We start from the raw sequence: 25,287 nt of genomic DNA, 5'->3' as shown, positions 1-25,287 counted from the left end.
TTATAATTACATCAAAATGTTCACACTTTGCCCTAAAGGCATGTAGTTGAGTTGTAGTTCCTATAAAACTATAGTACTTTATGTAAAGTGTGACCTAATAACATTTCATAATAGTTTTTGAGCAGAGAATATTTAACAGACCTTCAATCGTGCTTTTTCAAAAAGACCACTCAAACCTTTTGCTCCTGTGTGATCAAGACTTAAATTTCAGAAAAATCGTTGCAAAAGTTCTGACAGTCTCTCCTCTCCATCCGTCTCCCTCCATTTGTGCCAGGCTGTCCTTGCCATAGTTGTGGACTCAGACTGGCAAAGAGGCTGCTCTTACTCAGGTCAGGGTGGGTTGTGGCTCAATGATGTGCAATGACTTTACGAGCTGCGTACATGAGCATGGGGGCTGAAGATGTAACAACGTGAATGTGAAGTCTCAGTAAATGCCTTGTTTGTTAAACTCAGTATTTATTCATTCTAAAAACAATCTTACGATGTAGCTTCAATCCATATTTGCGAGAGTACTGGGAAAATGACATATTACTTTTATCTGACTAAATATATTGCAAGATCCATAGTAGTTTAAAGCCTAAAAATCACAGCCTACAACTGCCAAAAGTATCTCGCTCCTTAACATTTTTGTATAGTTAAAAGCATTGTTTATTTTATAATTTTGCATGAAGCTTTTTTACAAAGCTCATGTGTGTATATCACCAGTCAAAGTCAGAACATCGTTAATGCAAAATTAAACAAAAGCCTTAAAAAGCCTTCATATAGATGATTACTGTAGATCCTGAATTGCATCATTAAAAATGTATACTCAGTGATTGACACCACTATTAATTGTTAACCAGTTATCTTACTTGCCTGCTGAAAAAGTGTGAAGTGTCTCCTGAACAGTTTTGTTCAAAAATAATTCTCCTATAAATCTATATTTTCCAAAATAATTAATGTTCTCATCTAAATGCCATTTCTTTAGTGTGTTCTCAAAAGACACACATTTTCATAGGTTAAATAAATGATTTGTTAAGTGAAAAAACACTTTCCACCCAATGTTGCTATACCTGGCTCAACTATTGTAAAGGCCAAGGATCGAGCTTGAGCATGGCAGTGGTGGATTTTAAAGATGGTCAAATGGATGGATTGATTAATGGATGAATGAATGAATGAATGAATGAATGAATGGGTGATTTGACAGTGGACAACTAGCAGGACTTTAGGGTGTGTATTGGTCAATAATCCCAGCTGATTCTGCTGGATTTCCAAAATTTAAAAAGTTGGTAGTTGTAGTTGTAGCCCTTTTTTGAGAGCTGTACAGTAAACAAACATGTTGTTTATAGCCACATACATATATACATACAGTGGTGATGCCCCCATGGATGCAAGGTGGATTAACCTTTTATGTATGATATATCACAACAAACCAATACAAATCAATTGCCTCTAAGTAGCATTTCAACAAACCCTCTTGTGATTTTCCTTTACTCCATTGACAAAGTAGTGTTTGGCATCCCGAATAAATGCGCCAAAAAGCAAATCTTTTCCAAAACTTACGATTAAAAAAAAAGTCAAAGTAACTTAAACAAAAGACCCACAGCGGGCCCAAGAGGCTTGATGTACATCATACAGTATGATGTGAAAGTGTGAACAAAGAACTTCTGAAGCCATTCTTCTATTGTTAAAGTCTTACGAGGAGAGAGTTTCAAAGAGAACAGTTTGTCTTGATTGTGGCAGTAAAGTAAAAGCCAACTGCCTGTGAGATTAAAATATCTTGTATATGCAAAGAACTATACATTTTAAATATCTTTAATATATGCCTCTAGACCAGAGCATTGGACAGACTGAATGACTGACAGATAGATGGACATGACCATCTTCAGACTTCTACTGAAAATGGTGCCATTCAGATAACTTTGTTACTTAACAATTAACAAAAGCCATTGTTACCAACAATGGCTTTCCCAAACTTTGCCACCAAATATAAATATTTCATAATGATTTTTGGAAAAACATTTTAGCCCACATGTTATAGGGTTTGTTTTTTGTTTTTTAGAGAATTGCATATTCAAGACCATGTAAAATCATTCATGAAACCAATAGCAAGTGCTGTTTACAGTATAATACTTTACCTATTCAGTAAATTCACATTATACTATGTAGAATTTTGTATAGATTGCAATCATGTAATTGTGTTTACTATCCACTCAATCAGCCACCACCTACAAAATCATCCAAGACTCTATTTCACATGAATACAAACCTGAGTTTTCAGATACATGTTTTTGTTGTGGCTTAGAGGATGGCTTGTTTTTGCATTGCACTTGGTCATGTACAAAACTTTCTGGTAAGATGTCTGTAATATCATAATAAAACTTTCAGGATTTGACTTCCAATTGGATCTGCAAATGCATTGTCAGGAGGTGTATAGCAATGACATGGAAGTCTGATTCCCATCGCTTCAAAGCTAGATGGGTTTTGGAAATGAATAATTGCGTTAAACTTGAAAAGAGCCCATACTCATAAATTAATGCAACACCTTTCTAAAGATATGACAACCCTATGTGACCTATATGGACACGTTGCCCACGCTTGTATCATGTCATTTGAATTAATTATTTATCTATAGGGCTGTCAAAGTTAACACTTTAATGTAACAGTATTATATTTAGATGCAGCAGTAATGTTTTGGATAACAAGCAGAAATTGTCTGCTAAGAAAATGGTCTGTTCCAAAGCCCTGCCAGATGTTCTATCCACAAGACCAAAGTTATTTGCATTACGGAGTACGTTGAGTCTCAAATTGCCGTCGCTTGCCAAGTAGCTGATACAGAGAGACTTCCTCCTGTTTGTCTGATTTACTAAAGGTTTGCATCTGTAAAAACGTGTGCAAACATGACATCACCCGCAAAAAAGTCTGCAAGCGGATCTTCTAACGCAACGCACTGAGGCTTGTGTCTTTCAAATGTGCAAAATAATATGCACTGTCCATTTAGTACGTTTGCCTTAATGAATATGTAATATGGAGCATTTAAACCCCAGTGTGCAAAATACAGGGAGGAGAAAATGCAAATATGTTAATTAACACGCACTGAGATTTACCATGCTCAATAGTTTGCTGACGGTAACTGCGCCTATAAATAACACGTTTTCGAACCGGCTGTGCACCGTGCACAGATGACTCTGTTACTGTGGAGAGGAGGAGCGGAGATACAATGACAGAACACAAAGAACAGGTTTTTTCCACCCCTGTTAATATTTTTTGTTTTACTAACAGCATTGACATTGTAGAGAGAGAGAGAGAATCATGCAATTAAATATTTGAATCGATTGACAGCCCTAATTTATTTTTATTTTTCTATTTTAATTGACTACTGCCTACTCCGTTTGAGCAAGTTCCTCTTTCACTTTCTATGTGGGTGGGATAGGGAGGGGTTGATGTTCAAGAATAAACTTAATTGAAGTCGGTGTCAAAATCACAACTTCTGAATGCAACTCACTTTGCTATGGCCTGTTCATAATGATGATATGATCTAAAAGCAGCATTGATTTGTGGTGGTTTGTAGAACAAAGCTGTTATGGCGGTCATAACCTGCCTTGCTGCATGCCAGGATATTTTAAAAAAACACAGTATTATGTGCTGAATTTATTCCACTCTGTACGCTTAAAGAAAATGTATAAAATGGTTAAAGCAAGAGGGTGAATTGTTACTAATACCAATGAATTTGAACTGAACTGTAATATAACATAAAAAAAGAAAAATAGTTGGAAACGGCTTCATGCACATCTGTTAAGGTATGTTCCAGTTGCACAGACAATATTTTAAATGGAACAATATCCTTGTGCCTCACTCTGTTCAAATTCAATAGATAGTGTATATATAAATGGCAGTGTGCTAACACAAGGCCAACATGTGTGTTAGTAGCCTACAGTTTGTGTTCTTTTGGTTTGTTGAACTTATCATCCAGTACTAGTACATAATTATGGAGATTCCACTGGATTCAGTGTGAAAACAGATGAAAACATTAAAATGTATTATACATACTTAGTGAGAGTATGAAAAGCATCTTCAACTTATGATATATATCACTTCTACCAAGTGGAAAATGTTTATGAGTCAGACAAAATGAATGAAAAAATGTATTACAACATATAAAAAAAGATACAATAAAGCGTTTCCCTACCAGACCTACCGTACTCTCTACGCCCCCCTGCTAAGCTACGGACGCCTAAAATTGGGGGGGAAAGAAAAAGAAAAAAATAACAAACAAAAATATGATAGCTTAGTAAGCAATGCATAGAGAGGGTCAAAGTAAAGACACTGTGGCTGGCCCATGCTGTGTATTTCTGGTGTGTTAAAATGTGTGGACAATTCACTATGGATACAAAAAAATGCAGTTTATCAGTTTCATCTTTGGATGCCATTGTAAAGCTATGACCCCCATTTTGTGACTTGAATTATCATAAACATAAACATCATGAACATTTTAATCCAATCTTTTATATCAATTTATGAAAAATACATAAGGCCAATAAAAGTTATAAATGAAAGTTCACAAGAAACACCACAACAAGCAAAAAAAAAAAAAAAAGAAACAAAAGTATCACATACTTGTTTCATTCTTTTAACAAAATCAGCATAAGCTAACAAATGCAGGCTTAACTATGGTATTCAAAAGGATGCTTTTTAACTTTGACAAAATCTGATTCACTAAACAATGCAGTCTGAGATCCCTGAAAATTGCAACATGATTGATGCAAAACAGAGAAGCACGTTTTCTCCAAGAAACCTTGAATAAATGCAGGAAGAGCACACAGGGATAAAAAATGGTTTATATTCAAGCAGTATTACAGGTTCAGGTGAGATCAGATTCCATCCAAAAACCTTTGTCCAAATAACTGGACATCACAGAGTTGGCACAGTTATTTCATCAGATCTCTGGATGACTAAATGTAAACAAAAACCCATGGGGTAAATGACTACATAACATATTAGATAGACAATTCAGATTCCTTACAAATAATTATATATTTCATTACACAAAATATGGATGCATGGTTACAAAATAATTGTAAATACCCTTTTTCTTTTTCTCCTCAAGTCTTTGTTAAATATATATCTTTCATGTATTTTTTGAAAATAAGATTAATCATTATCTGTATTTCTGCTACATTTCAACTTATTTTAAGGGAAAGGTAATTTCTTTGGGCTAAATGATGACATTGTGACATTGAAACACTGGACTAAACTTATTTATAGTGATGGGTGAGTTCCCTGGCATCAATTTGTCACAAAGATTTGGAGTTCAATTGGATATGAATTAGAAGAATTGTTAAGCATTTGTACAGCATTTCCAATTATATTATCACTAATATCATATCCGGCTTTGTTTTCAAATGTTGCCGTCATCAGTAAATACATTGTCAATGTATGATGCACATATGATGAATTTTTCTTGCATATAATGTCACAAAGCACATTGATGCTACTAAGCAGGAATCTCAGGAATCTCACCGACAAACCCCTTTTAGTCTACTACTAAAATAGTAGACCAAAATTGGGTAATGTGTAGGATACAACTAAGGCAGCACTAAAACAACCTTTTTAATGTTGCCCGTGGCTCATGCAAAAATAACTAAATAAATAAAATAGCCACCAATAGTTTCGGAAAACACCATTCCATTTCCAGCATTGATGACTTCCACGAAGGCATAACATTAACACCTAATTTATATATCTGCAAATATTTAGATGACATAAAAATATAACAGAGAACAAAGCACTTGCATAGAATGAATGAATGTAGATTGGAGACATCATGATTGGCCAGTCTTCAGCACCTTTTAATTAGTTTGCATTCCCCAAACAATGGGAAAATATGTAAGTAAGGAATGCCCCTGCAGTCCCCTCTTGTGTGGTCATTCAAAAAGCAAAAATATCAATACAAGCCTTTCCAAAGTTTTTTTTTTTTTTTATATATATATTGTCTATGTACTTATATATTAAAATGATTATAGGCTAAATGTTGTCACAGTCATATGCCTTCACTGAAATCATTTATGATTTATATTAACCCAGCCTTTGGCTGATCTGTAATGAAAAACTAAACGTTTTTGTTTGTGTTCATAACAATAAGAAATAGGTTAAGATCTTTTTTTAAATGAATGTTCTGTATTGCAAATGTTGTGAATGGCATCAATGAATTTGAGCTTATTCCTGACCCACTATTCTTTGTACAAAACCCTCAAGTTCAGAGTTATGGAGTTGCTGCCAAACATTAACAGCAAAACATGCCTTGATGTTGTGTTCCTCATAACACATATTTTAGATTTTCAAGGCTAATGAATCCTTTAGCTAGTAAGCATTTAAGGTCAGGTTTAATGGGTTCCTGTAACAGGTGTGTAGGGTGGAGCTACTGCAATGACTCAAAAGGAAATGTCTGCCTTTTTTCTTTTGTGGCTACAACTTTAATTCTGATAATACCTCTGGTACAGCCATGCCACTTTTTCTGTAGGTAATGTCTTTTGGTCGTGCAAAAGGGGAAGAAGATCCACTCTCTTTATAAAGTGAGAGATATTGCCTCTCCTTTATTAATAGTCCTTTTTGAAAGGTTCACATTTCAGTCAGGGGTCTGACACATACACAGCTTCCCATGGTCCTGTGCTGCACTGATCATCCAGAGATAAGTGCTGTCAAACTTCAAGATGTTTGTTGTTTGCCTCAGTTCCATGGGCCTCAGTATTACCTTTGGTACACCGTGTCAGTACAATGGGACAATGGAGCAGATGAGTGGTTGAGGGGAATGGCAGTGTCTAGTGAGCAACTTTTATTTTAAGACAAAAGTAGTAACAGACAAAATGAGCAATTGGCCAAATATAGCAGATGATTGAGGGCTCCCACCCATTAAGGTTTGACAGGAGCCCAGCTAAGCCATCACTAGTGAGGCGGTGTTAGTACATTCACTGGTACCATACTGCACCTCTGGGGACATGTCAGAGAGGTAGAGGCCCTCAGCGGCTCTGATTGTCTACATATAGGGACCAATGTTTTTCTATTATCTTTCAGCAGTGATGAACCACCCCAGCAAGAAAAATTTCCCCAACACTAAAGATATGTGGCATTTAAATAAGGTGAATAGGGTGGAATATAGTCCAAAACACAAAACGAACACAAATTACTTAAACAACAAATCCAATTCAGGATTTGTAAGACCATTTCCTCTCAAAAAAAACAAAAAACGAACACATAGTGAGACACTTAAGCAAACATTAAAGAACCTGTCGTCACCACTGCAAGAAAAACAAAAGGCAAAACACTGGCACAATCAAATTCCATATGGGGTGCACAGTTGGGTGATGAACATGATGAAAAAATGGAGACAGACCTAGAAGACTGGACAAAAAAGTGCTGTGTTTGGTTTAGAACCACAGTTACTACTAAAACCCCTCTCAGCGCTGTCAGAACACAGTATGTTTATAACTGCAAACAGTACAAGTATTGAATATAAGTTTCTCTATATACAAAATGGTACATTTATATACATATACATAGTTCGGACATATATGCAGTTTGTGCTGGAATAAACTGAAGCTGATACATTCATACGAAATGATCACTGTAAACCCCCTTTTACTGTTTTCCTCTCCACATGCTGTTAGACTTTGAAGTCAGTCCCAAATGATTAATCGTGAACATTTTTAGCCAGGGACTAAATCCTCAAAGCCATGAGACAGTGTCATCCATACAGTATTCCAGAGGATTAGGCTTCTACAAATTTTTTTTATAGGGGGTGTAATAGGTTGCTGTCATCCACTGTTTATTTAATCATTACAGTTAGTACTTAATATTATGTGGTTCACCAGCTCCCCAGTGAAAAAAATCTTTGTAAGTAATTTATTTTCAAACTGCCCATTTCATCTGGAACTGGCTACAAAATGGATGAAACAAAGGCCATGGCAAAGGAATGCTTTGATTTGAATAACTAAAAAGTAAATAATATATCAATATATTCATAAATGATGTATTCATCTTTGATGTGTTCCTTAAAAAACTAGGGTTTATAAAGTTATTCACAGTATTTTTTCAGTATACTCAGGTGCTTAAGAGAATGTTTCTACATGACGAGAAACTGGAATGAACATGAGCTATTCAAATTCATGTGCAGAGACAGACCAACTTATGCCTCACCTCACAATGGCTCATTTTAAAAATTTTATCATTAAATTACCCTCAGATTTCCAATCATCTTTATTTGAATTGACTGATGGTTGGGTATTAAAGACAGCAGAGGAAATATGATGCTGCACTCACTTGCTGCACAATATGATGTTGGCACTTGAGGATCCTTACATCAGCCACATTCTCTTTCACATTCTTATGTCACCTCATCCTGATGTAAAACAAAATCATTTTCTTCTATTTTATGGCTAAGCAAGACACTTGTTAAACGATTGCTTGAACAACATTGTAACCTGTTCAAGAGATGACAGACTCTGTGTCTGCATAGAGTAAAGGGACATCTAACAACAGCACTGCCTTGCCTTTCAGGTTTTTACCCTGGCTTCCTCATCTCAGTTTACTGTATGTGGAGAATGGGAATGATTAGAATGACATAGACAGATATGACATGGGCCCACTGGTGTACTTTCTGCTCCACAGTTCTAGACTGGCGCTTCTGTGACCACCTGTGTGGCCACTTGTGTCCTGCTGCTTATGGACCTTTTTAGTTTTGTTTATCTCCCATGGGAAGTCCTCTATTGGAAGTGGGCTGGCAGGGCTGCCTGAACCCTCTGGTGTGCTCTCCGGGGTGCCCTCTATAATTTCAATTCGGGGTGGGTCCATCAAATCCATGATGCTGAAGGGTGCCGGTTCTGGTTGGCACATCACTGACTTGTCCTCTGTGTTCTGTCGAACGGACCAGCTTGAGCCTGCTTGAATTCCTATGGATACCCTGTCATCTGTTTGTGTGGTGCTGTCGCTGCAAGGCTCCCGGCACAAAGTCCACATGTTGTAGCACTGAGTAAAGTTGAAGAAGTTGCTGTTGAAAGTCTTCAATTCCCCACAGACATCTCTGCGCAGCTCTGCTAGCTCATAGCGCATTGCTGAGATTTCATCTTTCCACTGCATGTTGAAGGCAGCAACCATGTTTGCAGACTCTTTAAAGGCCTGAATGGCCTGAGGGACTGGTGGCTCAGAGGCTATGGGTGAGGCAGAGGGGACCCTGTATGAAGGTGGGGATGCCGGTGGGACAGAGATGGCTGTTACAGTGGAGCTAGTACTGTGCTGGCTGCGAGCAGCCGCTGTCTCTCTCTCCAGCCTCTCTAGCTCCACATAGGCAGAGGAGCTGGCACCGTCATCATCCTCTATCATGTCGTCATTTAGTAAAGAGGTCCCATCCACAACATCATATCCCTCTGGAAGAAAGATTTGAATATGCAAACAGAAGGACATTCAAAGTGAAAGGAACAGCTGGAGTGTGATTTTATTTGGATTCTGACCTAGAAAATACACATATCTACGGAAAACATACAGTATGTGAGTAGTGAGTCATTCCAAAGATATACAAGACCAGACCCAGTGATTCTCCAGTTGGTATTCAAGATTTAAGGGTTGAATCAGGGACTGATACTCTGTACAGATGTGAGCAGGTCTACTCTTGAACCAAGAAGTAACTGAGTAGTGTCATAAAATCACAAAATTACAAATGTTAAGAAACCGTCTGCCTATTTTTTATCCATATCTACATATATTGTTGGTAGGATTCATAGTCACGTGTTTTTGGCAGTTTCTTATCATCAGTAAAGATTTCAAAGTTGCAAAGCTTTTTATCTTCACTTCACTTCACTAGGTTTCTGTGGTGCTCAAGTATAGCTTTCTTTGAAAAATCCAATATAGCTTAGGGGGTCAGCTCCAAGTAATGGGGCTAATTCCTGTCAGTGCCTGTACAAAATATACAGTATCTTTCTAAAGTAGGTTCTTAAGTGCCTTGACTTAACTTAGACAATCATGATTGCCATTGAACTCACATACTGTAGGCTTTTCACAATGTTTTTACACTGCCTTCTCAGTCATCTCAAGGTACATCAAGCTTCTTTCCATCTTTTCACTGCACAGCACAGTAAAGAATGGAATTACACATGAAATACATCAACCATTATCAAATCATGAGTCAATTTTCTGAGAACCCTTTTCTCAATACATATCAAAATGTTTCTCATTGAAATTTGTGCCATTTTGTGCAAAAGAAAAGATGTAAAGGGAGTAGAAGATTCAAAACCCACTGGGTCAAGAAGCAGATATGAACCCTATTGAACATATCAGGTCCAAGGTGGCTGATTAGACCATGTGGAGTAAGTAACCTGGTGAGGGTAGGGGTCTCTTCCCCCTTCAGGGCTGCACCAGGGAGAGGCTGCAATCCCACAGTCAAAGACAGCTGACAGACTCAATGCCAAGGGTTAGACTTAGCCACATGTGGCCTTTTACAAGAAGCCAAATTTTCATGGAAAGAAAAAATAAAGTTCACACATGTACAGCAGACAAATGCTGCTCTCACAGATGATTGGAGACAGTGGCAATGCGATAACATTCAGTGCTATTTTATGATTGCGATATGAAAACATTCCGCAGTTTGGGAAGTACATCTCTCATACATTTACACTTACAAGGTGGTCTAAGCACACTTAAAATAGAGACATGGTAAACAACTCACAAAAGCCAGTATAACGTTTATCACTGTTATCAATATTCAGTGGTATCGCGGTTTTAAGAAGTCAGATCATCTGAGTTATTGTGAGTTGTTTGTGACCGTGTTTGCTGCTCAGGATAACATAATGAGATACTTCTACCAGCTATATATGTATATATATATATATATGTATATATAAACTCTATGTATCTATTTTTTACTGAGAAGGCAGTGCAAAAACACACATATACATAGATATATGTATGCGTGTCAACATTAAAATACCTGCAACAATCATCACTGATGCCTCCAGTTGTTCTTTCCCCCTGGTTATCCTTCAAGAGATGGATGGTCAAATGGAGAGGGGTTTGCTGCTCATCTGCCCTATGGAGCATCAAGGGATCCCTTCCCCACTCAAGGGCCCACTAGCCTCACACGGGGTTTGGTTCATAAGTCACTTACAATTCAGTTATAACCTAGTTCTGTGTACTAACATAAAAACATGATTCCAGGAATCAATGTTTGTCTTAGCCAGGATAACTTACTTTATTTTTTTTTTAGGCCACTGTTCTCTTGGAACAGTGTAAAGAATACACCAAATACGAGATAATTACAGTATGGCCTGAATGGAAGGTGCCAGTACTGTGTATAACTAATCATCATCCAGGGAACCCTTCCTCTGAGTTGCCATAATGTCGCCTGACATATTGTAATTGATGCATTATGCCAATCTTCAAAATACAGCTCCACAACATATTGAACAGTCGACTGCTTGTTTTAGCCCTTATAGAGCTGACAGATTTGGAGAAGAGAGCTAAATGAATTAGAGTTCAGCAAATAAGACGGTGGGATTGGAGAACACTCCTTTATCCTCAGTGCTTCTGTCACATCGAAGAAATCGTAGATGGAAACCCAATTGAAGATGAGAGGATTCCAAAAACAAAAGTCCAGATTGAACAAGAAAACAAAGCCCACAAAATAAGTAAAAGTGCAAATGTCTCCAATATTAAATTGACAGAAAAGTGTAGAAAAACAATAAAAATCCAGGTCATAATATTTAAAAATGCACATAATTAAAGAAAAATGTTTCAATAGGGTTCATAGCTTTACTCTTGCAGGCAAACACCAAATGCACTTAGTGAGGGAGTTACCGCAAAGGCTCTGCTTGCACAAAGAACTTGAAATGTTAATTTTAGGGACATATTGCTAATACTGTGTTGCACAAAGCCTTGAGATCTTTGCGTGTTGTATTTAAAAAGCAGCATGTAGTACAAATAACAATACCAGAGCCCAGAAAATCTTCATAAAAACTGTTACGAGACTTTCAGTCCACTGTCGAACAGTAATTGTAGCTAACAATGAATATAACCATTAAGTTCGCTCAACTGGAAACTTGCAGTTGAAAGAGAAATTGATTAAGAAACTTGAGGAAGTCCTGGTATAACATTTACATAACATGAATTAGTTATTTGGACTGAAACTGCTGCTCATAAGGTAGAGTTTCATGCAACACAATACAGCAATACTGCAATTATTTAAAGATTGTTCTTTAAGAATCTATGACTATCAGTAATACAGAGAGTTCCTTTGTGCAACCAGCACATTTGTGTGTTTTAGTCTCTAGAGCTTGTTGACTTACCTTAAATTGGTTACAAGATTTTGTTTTTAAATTGTATATATTCAATTACAAGGTAAAAGCATATGCTAATGTCTGGTGCAACAGAACAGGGGGAGGACAGACGGAAGGCTTGTCCAGTGTGTCCTCTCGGCACAAATATGTCGACAACCTACCGCTCCCCTACCCCTGGCCCGTTGCCTTCTCCACCCCTCCCTAAGACTCACACGCTTCTCACAACACATATATAACACCACAGTTTCACATGCTCAGGGTAGGGCCCGTTCCTCTTAGGCATGCCATGTAATGTGGCTGTGTTATTGTGTACCATGGGCGTGTGTTGCCATCTGAGTGTTTAAAATGTGGCCCTCCCACCCATATCCTAGTATACAGCGTGGCAACACCACAAGTGACCAACCAGAAGCTTTGCTAATGATGCATGAATCGTGCAAAGTAACACACAAGCAAATCCATCTAAACAATTGGGAGTATGCAGAGGCAAAAACACACGCACACCATAGCTTCCAAAGAAAATAAGTGGAATCATTCAGCCCGGCATCTCTGAAGCTCAAGGGTTCCCCACTGTACATATGTAGGTATGTCAAGTTTGTGCGCATGTATAGGATGTATGGGGATATGTAGTTTAAGCCCTCTCTCATTTAGGGGGGGATTGTTTTACCTGTTGTGGATCTGAGAGTTGAAGTGACAGTGGAGGATGTCATTGAAGGCAAGCAGTCGTCATCTTGGGAATAACCAGCCTGTATTGCACGGAGGTAACTGTGGCTTCGTGTGCGGAACGAACCAGGCAGGTCCAAGGCCTCCATGGCCTGGGATTCTACTTCACTAAAAACGGACTCGCAAACTGACTCAAACTGGCCATTGATCTCAGTCTCACTCACCTGAGAGACAAAAACAGGAATAGCAGTCCTTAATTTTTCCTCTTCCTTTCTCTTTCTCACTTTGATTCTTCCCCTTTGCACAGCAAATATGAAGGAGTGTTAGCATAAGGAAATGCCACTGTCAATTCCGACCTTAAACTGAATGAATGTCAAAATCAAATGGAAAATAGGGTAGATCACAATAAAAAACAGTCAGAAAAAATTTCACTTTTTGTTATACAGCATTCAATTTACCACAAACCCCAAAACAAAGATGTACTGTACTGTATACTTCAAGTTACTTCACTGAAAAAGGCTAAACATACTTGTAGCTCTGCTAAGTGTCTTAGACATATATTCAAAATGATTCTGACACTAGATGAATTAATTGGTTGATAACAAGATCATGCAACAATATCAGGACACTGTAAAAAGGAGCTATTTGCCCTATTTTCTTCTGTCCTGTTCTGTCTTATTCTCAGATCCTAGTCTAATACTGTAAGCTGTGTATACGTATGTGTACTTAACTAAGTTAGCCACAATCAATATATTTAATTGCCTTAAAACAACAATCTGTGTAGAAGAATAATATTACATGAACACAATCTTGCCTTTGTTATATTGCTCAAATGTTTAATATTTAAAATGGTATTACAAAGCTGAGTAATAAAATTAGTTATAAAATGTTTAAACTGGGTGGTAGCATTTGCATGAGTATGCTGATTGTACAACCCTTCTCTTTTTCTTCTTACTCCTTCTCCATATGGAGGCTTTGTTGCTGTGTCACAAATCTGTAGGTAGCAACTATCATCTTGTGCCACCATGGAGGTCCAAAACATGCTTGATGAGAATTGATCCAACTGTATAGATTCATAGCAGGGTATAAAGCGGGAGATACTTGAAAAGGTTGGTGTGTGAAGTGTGGTTAGACATCGAAGTGTTTTGTCTCTAACTCTGCTAATAAATATGAGTTTCAGTCTGAAAAATATCAGCTTACTTAACCAAACGGCTACTTTTGGCGTTGATAGCTAGCTAATTGTATTGTCTATTGTGTTGTATTGTATTATAAATTGTTTGGTCTATTCCTGTTATCCTTGGGCCAAATAAGGATACACACTCTCTAATGTGAAACCAATATCTCTGTTTCCCAATTATGTACAATTTCACATTATTTCAAAGCAAGAAACCCTTCAATCAACAAACTGTACACAACATTAAACTGTGTCTGTGGGTGATTCAGAGGTAGGCTATTAATTTAAGTATCAGTTCCATGTCCAAAACAGCACAATTTAGTTATGCCTATTGACCTCTGCTGGCACAGCCAAGACTACTATGTCTACAAAAACACAATTAGCTTTGGACTTCCAGTATGGACCCCTGTCAGTGTTTTTTGTTTCTGTAATCTAAACAAATACAACTACTTGATACGGAACAACATCATATTAAAAGCTCTTCTTCATGTATCCGGGTGTTGCCTCCATGCGATGTATGTGTTTGCGACTCACCTGGCTGACGCAGCTAGCCTGACTGAGGGTGCTGACAGCGCGCATGTAGCTCTGGTTGCGAGAGCGGAAAGGTGGGGGATGAAAGGTGGTGGCAGGGTCCAGCGTGACACTAGGGTGGGGCCGCATATCTCTTTCTCTGGTTTGCAAGTGGTAGCCCTGGCTGAACAAGGACAAGGGGTAGGGATAGACACGAATGCATAGTTCAAAAGCCACACAAGGAACATCACTGGATGATACTTAATGAATCTATTCATTATCATTATCATCTGTGGGCATAGCCTGCTGTCTTCTAATTCGTGATTGAGTATATCTCTCCAAAATGAATATCAGCCACTTGAATGACTCATCTCTTCAAGAAAAAGTCTGAACTGTCAACATAGAACATTTTAATGGCTTGAGTTGTTAGCTTCTAGTCTCCTATGAGAAAACAGTAACTCTTCTATCCCCAAACTATAGAGAGCATGTGTGTGGCTCGTCTCTGGCTCTTGTGAGTGAAACAATGAGGGCTAGAAGCAGCAATAATAGGAGATTATTACATTCTCCACCAGAGGCTAGAGGGCTGATTTGTTTGTGGACAAAAGCAGGAGTGATCAGAACCCCACTGAGATGATAGAAACAAAAATAGCACTGAACACTGAAGAGATGACGGATGCATGACGCCTCCCCAGGTTCACAGAATTTGGCTTTGTGAAAGCTGCACTGCCAGAAAACAAACAGCTATAGAGAACAATAAGCTGAATAAACACATGCTAAACAACAATAAGCTTAGTAGGAATGTGAAGGTAAGGCAGTAGCATCCTTGGGGTCACTATACACTATGTGGATTGTGCTGGTGTTATCAGCAGCCTGACACAGATGGGCTCCCACAAATTACCAGAGATATATGAGTAAGAAGTGATTAAGTAAAGTTAGTGGACCCCAAGAAGTCAAATTTCTTTTTAACAGTTTAGGAGCCGTTGATCTACAGTCTAAGTTCTTATATTGTAAGGCTGCAAGGCATCTGAATAGTTAATCCAATTTGTTTCACACGCTTCTTGACCAGTATAAAATGTAGCAACACATTACTTGTATATCAATGATGATTATTATTATCAGTAATTATGAAATACTGTCTACCTCATTTAAATTATTTATAGTAGATGAAACATTAGAAACACCTCTCATACACTTCAACAGCACTACAAAATACAGCTTCCCAAACAACCATAAAGTTGGTGCAAGACCTCTCTAAAACAGATTCAACAACAACTCAGCCTTGTAACCTTCATGAAGGTAGGATTTATTGCAAAGCTGTAGTATTAAACTGCATTCGTTTTAGCAAGGTGTACCTAATAAACTGGCAACTGCCTGTATTTTCAGGATTGTCTTTTTTTAATGTAAAACAAAACTGTAGGAAATATACTCAACTGAGTTCCACACTTCGGTGTATGACTGATTAAACACATCTGATCATAGAGTCAGTAAATTCAGCACATGTCCTTCCATGCATCAGCATTTCCCCCATCCAGTAACCACTTCCCCCATCCAGTAACCCTCCTCTCGCAAGTCTGACATTGTTTAAATGTGACATTTTTGCTACAGACTTGTCAACAACACAGATAAGATGAGGCATATTGCTTGGGTAAGATGTTGGGCAAATATTGAACTAGCAGACAAAAAAGGTCACAAACATAAAACCCATTTGGCACTGTGGCACACAGCAGAACATTGTTTTGCCTGATCTCATGAAACAGCCTGAATACTTAGCCATCAGCACACAAGAAAGTTGATAATGTGATTATAAAACAAGCTGACAAGTAAATACAGCCCAGCTCTCAGTAACAACTTAATACAGTGGCCCATGCATGCATTAAATGATGTATAGAACAATGACAAAAACTGATCTTATTTTGTTGGTAGACAACTTCACTTGGAATCACCAAATAATGTAAAACCACTTCAAATCTCTCAGTGACAGCCGAGCAAAACGCAGCATCAGCAAACAACAGTTTTGGACATGTAGATAAAGCAGTGAGTGTTAGATGTTAGAAAAAAAGGCAGAGGCTGTGAATGACTATTTGAAGTGTGTTGTAAAAAAACGTTATTGAAGGCAAGGTTTAGTATATATACAAAACCAATTTGAAAGATTTTGTTTTACAAAATAGTTTACAGTTCATATTCAAGTCTTTCCCCAAAAGTTATTCCTTATACTACACCTAATATTGATGCAGCATTGGCGATGTCACCAAGTTTCAGACTGTATGTTTTCTGGCTTGAGCAGGTTAGCACCTGCACCAGTGCCCTGGGTGACAGGCCTTTCATCATCATTGTGTGTATCTGTGTGCATGTATAAATGTGGGACACTGTGAAGCTCAACCTTAGACTGATCTCATAGTCTATTTAACATTTATAACTATATTTGTCAGTTATTAGAGCCAAACATCCCATTCATGTGTCTGGTCAGAGTTGAGATGACACACTGCAACAAAATCCTTTACCTTTGGAAAAGGTAAAATAACCTTTGCCTGCCATGTGTAACAATTCAAGAAAATATTTTACTTTTCAGCACACCCTCAGAGCATTCATTAGCCATTTAAAAACAAAACAAAACACTGCTTTCACATGGACATATTGAGCTAGGCAGCCAGACCTACCTTTGGGAGTCAAAATGGGGTCTCTGCATGGCTGATTTGAGGACGAGAGCATCAGGCCTAATAGCTTTCTGTGGGGAGGTCTTAGGGCTGGTGTCAGAGTCACCACTTTCATCATCCACCTCTCCCATAGCTTTAACATAGCTACTGCTGCGCATCCGCCGACACGGGATCTCCTCATCCCTTTCGCCTGGGTATCCACCCCACTCATCTTGGGGCACCTGTGGGAGATAACAAACCTGTTTTAAATGTATACACATGCAAATAACCACAATGTCGTATGATCTTACTTGTGCACTTGAGCTGTGCTCTGTGGTGATTTGTTAAATGTTAAATGGTGGAGTACAGATGGAACAGAAGGTTCTCCTTCTAAGAGACAAAATATCAGGTTTGTTCAGTGGACTATGCTAGTCATATTATTTGCAAGTACAATGGGACCTAATTAGCCAAATGAGCGTGAGAACTGTTTCAGACAGTATTCAGATAAGCCCTTGCTGCTTTTTCCCTAAACAGAAAATTAAGCTGATTCACGTCCCCTGTTTCAAGCTCCATCTCTGAGTCTGCAGTCTAAAATAAAACAAGCTCAATGTTAACCTTACTCTACCCATGAGAATTAGGATACAATTAGTTTCTCTAAACTCGCTTCCTATCTGCAACTATAGTAACACTCTCAAGAAAAATTATTTTTGACGTATTGACATAATGGCTTGAACCAAAGTATGGCTTCCAATCATATCTATGTATTCACAAGTTATGAGCAGTGTTGGGGTTAAAGCTTTACGTGCAATCGTATTACTTACTCCCAGAAAGGCAATAGTGTAAAACAGGGTTCTTCAGTCATTACAGTAGCATTTACATAGCTTTGTGTTTGAAAACCTTTTAGAAACTTCAAGGTAGTAAAATGTGTTGATTTAAATACTTTTGATACTATTCATCAGCTTTTGATTTTTTTTTTAACTTTTTTTTTAAGTTTCACTTTTATTAAAACAAGACTTACTGTATATCAACCTCACTAATTACTAATTTATCTTGTATTTGGCATAAATACAAGGGGATAATTCTGCATATTTTTTCCCATCCCCTGTGCATGAGGCTCCAGGAGGACCACAAAGAAGCTGCCTCACTGTACTCTCTCCATGGTCCTGAAACATATGGATGCAGTCTCTCTTTTGGTCTCTCTTGTGCTGTGTCCAAATTCAGTCTATTTGCTAGCTCATTCACATTCTACCATTTTATTTCATTGTCCCAAAGTATGTACGCATATTTTCTGTCCAATATCAGCTGCTGTACCTCAGTAAGGTGTTTATCACATAGATAATACTTGCTGGAGAGCAGGCTCACATGTATTTTCTGCAGGAATTTTAATAAGTCCTAGTTGATTGTTAGCTTTGTAACTGTGAAAATCAGCTAAGCAGTTAGATACTCAATGTCAGCTCCTAAAAACATAAAAAATTGATTTAAAAAATAGCATGGCCAGTGCAAGTGCCAGGTATGACAACCAGGGAAGTTTGCCACTGTAGTTTTAGTGATAATATTTTTTACAAATATTATACATAGAAAAATATATTGTTAGAATAAAACAATAATGCTAAGATACAAAACATGAAAAAATGTATACAATATGTCTTGACAAAAATGTGGAAATTCAAAAGCTGGTGGGAGGGAATAGCATATAAAACTTGCAAGTGCACTAAACTTAAATACGTCTGACATTGGCTGTACACTGTTGTTCCTTGTTCATATTGAATACTTGCAGTTGGGGTGATTTATTCATTTTTCATGGCACTTGGAAATTCTGAATTGTGTCTTTGGCTGATTGATGGTTTTATCTCAGACTTCAATGAAGACTTTTCTCATCCACATCCATGTATGGTTGTCTTGATCTGCTTTTCTGAGATACATTAGTTACTGTACAGGCATTTCAATTACACAATGTATGTGGTAATCACACAATTCAATATTTAGACACTAGAACACTGTTACCATACAACAATCCAAGATAAATCCTTATAAATGTAACTCAAGGGAATGTCTACATTTAGTTTCCAAGCAGTAATTAAACATACAGTAAACTATATTGTTCAGTGTATATTTTTCACAGGCTTCATATAACAGCTGAATTATGTGCTGAAGGTAATAAAAACACACATACAGTTTATATACTACATAGTTTCAAGTTCAAATATGTGCAGCAGCTATTGGGCTCTGTGATTTTAAACATAACAATTATTGATCTTTTCAAAAGTGACATTTTTCTAGTATTCTGATTAAATTAGTCATTTGTAGGTTAGGGTACAAATGATTTGTCATGGTTATGAAATGTAAATTAAAAGCAGAATTGTTTATCCTAAATTTTTCTGCAGAATGTAAGCAGTACCAGTCAAAAGTTCGTAAATACTTTCCCATTCACCTGAATAATAAAGTGTTTTCATTTTGCATTTGATTGGTGCTGTATGTGGCTTCCCTTTGTTGTAACATTTAATTTGCACCTGACATGTCAACATGTGACATTCAAGATGAGTTGCTCAAAAGGTTTGTCATAGACAACCATAAATTCAGTTATTTAGTGTACATCACCAGCACAAATGGGAGAGAGCTTATGAGAAAGACAGAATGAGTTGGACATGTCGGATAATGTTTAATAATTTTTAAGCCTCTTAGGGGGAGAAAAAGAAAAAGGCAGGTAGATATTGAAGTATTTATATATACAATATTGTCATGTAATGTGAAAATAATTGAAGCTAACCCCAGTTTATTAAAAGCACATTGATTTGCTGTTCTAAACACTTTTTGTCAGCTAAGAGATGTGGGCTTTACACTTCCGGTAGCAGCAACAGTTTGCCTGGAATAAACACAAAAACTGGGTAACCACTGTTTATTAGCCTGACACTGGCTGGAAGTGCGTGGGGGAGTGTAAGTGAGGGCTCCGTCCCATCTGTACCCTTTCAACTAGTGGGTGGTAATAACAAGGAGGGCTGCATCCTGTGAGAGAATTTGTCATGAGAGATAAATTAGTGGTGCTGTGGGTTATAAGCAACAGGGTTTATGTATGCATACATATGTTTTCCCTGCTTTACACCAAATGTCCAAATATCTTGGTGACTATTAAAGTTGAGCTCTGGATCAAAGACAAGACTGAGATTTTTACAGGTTAATTCACTCTAAACTGTGCAGTCAGTATATATGGTCTGACAAATACTTATTTAAGTATTTCAACTGAATACTTCTATACACTACCAAAACCAATCATTTAGATATGTTGCATACTATTTTTAAAATGTCGTATGTCAGCATTTTAACAACTATATAACTTTAAAAAATATTCACAGTGTACCCTTTCATTCATTAATGTTTAATATTGTCCATGTTTGTGGTTTCAACAAAGTTAACCTTCTGCACAAGGTGAGATCTATCAGCACATTTCAAAAGAGCACTTTAAGTTCTAAGAAACTCATACTACTTTACATCAGCAGGATCATTAAACTAGTTGAATGGGAAGAGTAAAATATAGTTAAAGAATAGCAGTAATGTTGCAAATCCCAACATGGGCATACTTAATTCAAGGATTTTCAGAAAAAGATTATTAACTTCTGTCACAGTCTTGGCAATGATACGGTTTGTGTATTTTTATGCTTGCACAGCTAAGGCTGCCAATCATACCCCTGAGGCCATGACTGTAACTTTTAAATGAGCTTTCTATCATTAATGGCACAGTATCTAATACAAAACAACATAAGAGCTCTTACTGGAATTAGTTTTGACTGACAGCCAAAGGAGCACAGCATTTGTTTAGACAATGCACCTTACAGTACATTCAATACAATGGAAAGTATGAACAGAAAGTGCAAAAATAATCAATGTTCAAACAAGTAAATGATCACAGCTCTGATATTAGGGCATAAATAATTGAATGCTTATAGTCTAATAACTGTAAAAAGTGACTGTTCTTAACATTACAGCATCAGGATTAACATACTCATTAAGGGATTATGTGTTAATTACTGTACATACTATTATACTACTAATACTGTTACAGTTGTCAACACAATAACAACTGTCTTCCGTGTACTGAAAGACAGTTGGATTTTCAATATTGTGATAAAGGTCAATGGTAAGGTACATCCAACACATCTAACTAATTAATTACTTTCAATATCTTTTAATAGTCAAATACACTGTTTACAGTTGATCTCACATGATTTTGCTGAGATTTAACTGATTAATATCGACTAATCAATTAAGTCATGTGATGTAAATCAATGCCCCTCACACACACACTGGTTTCAGCTTCCAAATATGACAATAATGTGTCACACGCTGCTCCATATTGATCAGGCATCTAGTGGAAACAACACTGTGTCAGTGTGTGGTGCAGAACTGAATAGGACAGTTTTAGCTCCTGAAACAGCCTCAGGCGCAGGGCTGTCCCTAATGCTCTTCAACTTACTCACTTTACCTAATCATAGAGCTTGCCTGTTCTAAGAAAAAGCTGAGTGGCTGATACCCCATTTTTTGAGTTTCTCTGCCACTGTTCTCACTATCTGATCTTTTTAGCCTTTTGTCCCTTCAGTCTTTCCTTTAACACCCAATATCCTCTCTGACTTGACGACCTGCCCTACAGCACATGATGAAAGTAACAACCCTTTTCCCCCTCAATGGTAGGTGGCAAATGGGTAAAAAGTAGAAAGATTTAACTAAGCTATTAATATCATCCATAGCTTTCCACTGTCATTAATCTACTATATTTTACTCAGATGTTTTCCCCAAGTGTTTCTGTAGTCAAGATGAAAAGGGATCTAAAGTATTTAGACCATATGCTGTGAGAAATCTCCTTTGAATCCAAAACAACTGAACTTCATTTGGGCAGGATGGCTGACTGCCACATTATGGAATGCTACATTTCAGTGTGTAGCACAGTGGGAAAAAAAATGTTGTCCATTCAGTTTACAAAGTTGTGATACAAACACCATTTTTGTGTTTCATCCACTTAAAAAAAGACTTTCCAACTCTGCCCAACTTGAGAAGGTAAGATGAAAATTAGCCGGACTGCTTATGTCTTCCTTCAAAGACCTATCAGTAAAACCATCACGTACGCTAATCTGCTATGCATACATTTATCCTCTCCCACATGAGTGGAATAAAATGTAGCAATTGTCTGGAAACTAAATTAATCAGGCTTAAAGACAGCAATAAAGTAAAAGAATCATTTTCCTCCTAATGCACCGCCATTGATCGTCTGGGGCTGTGGTTAACAAGGTAGCCATCACTCATGGAAACATTGCGCTAGCTCATTAGAATTACCTTTTGTTTTTGTGCTTATTTGATGCTACACTTTAAAGAACATGAGCTGCACCTCCAAGGCAGCTTGACAGGCAAACTATTTTAACCCATTATTAATGAGAATACTTTGTACAAAAATAACCTTGGGATATATAGTGTCTTCTCACTGCAGAGAAGGATTTTGTAAGCCCATGGAGCAGATGCAAAACAGTGTGTAGGATAAAAATCACTGACCTGTAAGCAGCCGCAGAACAATCTCTTGACATTTATAACAATGAGTTTGAAAACTCAATAAAGAAATGCACGCTATTCCTATCCACAGTATGCCGGGTAGTGTCAGTGATAAGATATGGGATGTGTAACACTGAATGCAGTCTACAGAATACGGTTTTAACAGATTAGTCACCTACTCACAGCAATACTGTAATAAGCAGTCTCATGCAAATCAAGGGGATGTTAAACCTGCTTTGATAGGATTGTAAACTATTATCCAAATCTATCTCTCTTACTTGAAGAATGTAGCTACTTAAACACACTCACATAGGTTGATTTGAGCACACAGTACTGCACTCTCTAAGTACAGTGTAGCTTGCATGGTTAGGACCCAAGAGACATAATTTGTTTTAATGGCCACTGTGTATAATAGGGAGGACACCAGCCCAACCTTTGGAGGTATCACTGTGCTGTAGATACTCAAACAGAGACATCAATGAGAGGCAAAGTTCCTCCTGAGATAATCTTTTCAAATTCACTGCCATCGTCTGAAAGATTTCATTATTACAGGAAAAGGAAAAGGAAAAGGAAAACGCACTTGGCTGGCTACATTTCAGACAAGGAAAGGCAAGAGCATACACTGTGATTGATTAAATTCTTATGATTTATGTAATTCTGCAGAAACTGTGTTCAGGATGTGCAATTTTGCCTTTACTGCACACACAGTACTTTTTCTCACCTTCAAAACATGCCTGAAGTTCTTGGGACCAGGCCAAACCATTATTTATTTACACCTTGTTTACTCCGCTTAATGTTTCTTGTTAAAATCAAGTAAGACAAGTCTTTTTAAAGGGCAACTTCAGAAAAATGGGGGAAAAGCATTACAAATGCAAAGTCGTGCTTGCATTACCTCATTGATATCAACTGTTTAATTTATGTTTGACAGTCACTGGCTCATTCAGATCAGCTGACTAGTAACAGCCAATCATATTGTTGAGATATATAGCAAGACCATCATCATAACCTGACCACTTCTCACTTTTACTATTACCCATGTGCTGCTGTAGCTCATTCACTACCCCAACTTCCTAATGTACTACATTTTTTGGTGTTGTTGTTTTAACTGTTTTTTAAGGAGGGAATTAGCTATCCCAGCAGAGTTGTTGCTCCTTGAATTCCTTAAAAGCTTCCTCAAAAGAGCAGAGCCTTTTCTGCCAAATCTAACGGCATAATCATTTGCTATAAATAATCATTTCTCTGACTGAATTAGTCATGTATAAAAATCTGAGCGTCTCATATGCATCTATATTATGTAAGTTTCTGTTGCTCTAATCCTGTACTAATTGTGAAGCATTTCCATTATCTTTGTGGTATCTGTGGAGCCTTATGTAGATCTTATGAATGATAGATTTATTATTTCTGCTCTGTTTTAGTCTGCTGACGTTTTCATGATGAGTCACACGTTTTTTTAAAATAGTGTTTTTTAAACGTTTCAGTATTATTTTGGTTCACATAAGCATCACTTTGTAACAGGACTGTGTTAGCTCGGGAGCCTAACCTGACAACGTGACATCTTACTGAAACAAGATTATACCAAACAACAACTCGCCCAGCTCAGACCTGTTCTCCTCATCGCAAGTGAACACAGACCTGAAGAACCCAGACACATCAAACAGATAAAATTCAATGAGCACACAGAGTGTTGACAATGATGCCAGTGTTCAGATTCCCCCTTATTTAACATAGTGACACTTAATAAGAGTCTCAGTGCCGACACTCTCAGTGCAGAATGTGCCCATGTGGCAGCTGGTGAGTCTCTGCCTGCTGACACATAAGCTTGTCAAATGTCAGTGAGAGAGCCTCTGTATTGACAGTCTTTCTATCCCCATGGCACACACACAACTACCGTGTGTGTGTAAATGTGCCATCCACTTAGCATCAAAATACACCGGTTACCACCAGACTACAAACACAAAAACACTTTCAGGCCATAAACTACACTGAACCTAACTCAACCATACATTTTATGAACTATTTCTTTACATTTTTTTGTCTCTACCTCTTAATGTTAACGTTTCAGTCATATTTCAACCATGTTTCATTTCCTAAAACCAAAGGATAGGTGGCTAATTCCCATTTAACCCCCCCCCCCCCCCCCCCCCCCCCCCCCACCACCACCACCACCACCACCTTTCAAATACAATTGCTCCTCAGACTGAAATGACCCAACCTCCCTTGTAGGTATGTGTGCTATTCTAGAAGATATCTGAGCTGCAATAAACTAACATCCTCCTACTGGTCTGAGATAGAGTGACCTACTGGCCCATCTTGGTTTCATCCTGGCACCCCTTTTTCCCGTGAGACCCAACCAGATATGCCCCCTAACAGCATTAGCTTTCTTTTTCTCCTTCTCTTTTGTTCATTCTGCTCTATCTCTACCCTCTATATCCTTACACACATGTGCGTACACACACATATACACACACCTAATTCTCCT

General features: G+C 37.7%; 1 protein-coding gene across 1 annotated transcript in view; it reads right to left on the bottom strand.

Moving 5' to 3' along the window:
* LOC128377091 (disks large-associated protein 2-like) overlaps window positions 1-25,287 on the bottom strand; it is a 43,940-nt gene that overhangs the window by 15,577 nt on the left and 3,076 nt on the right. The window contains exons 2-4 of the mRNA XM_053336981.1: window positions 17,301-17,518; window positions 14,668-14,827; window positions 12,964-13,183 (exon numbers count right to left, since the gene is read on the bottom strand). Of these exons, the coding sequence (XP_053192956.1) occupies window positions 12,964-13,183; window positions 14,668-14,827; window positions 17,301-17,518 (598 nt within the window). The remainder of the gene's footprint in view (window positions 1-12,963; window positions 13,184-14,667; window positions 14,828-17,300; window positions 17,519-25,287) is intronic.

Source organism: Scomber japonicus, chromosome 17 (genome assembly GCF_027409825.1).
Source record: "Scomber japonicus isolate fScoJap1 chromosome 17, fScoJap1.pri, whole genome shotgun sequence".
In the NCBI taxonomy this organism is placed as follows: domain Eukaryota; kingdom Metazoa; phylum Chordata; class Actinopteri; order Scombriformes; family Scombridae; genus Scomber; species Scomber japonicus.
Note: the sequence above shows the minus strand (reverse complement) of the source record. Positions and strands in the feature narration are given on the sequence as shown.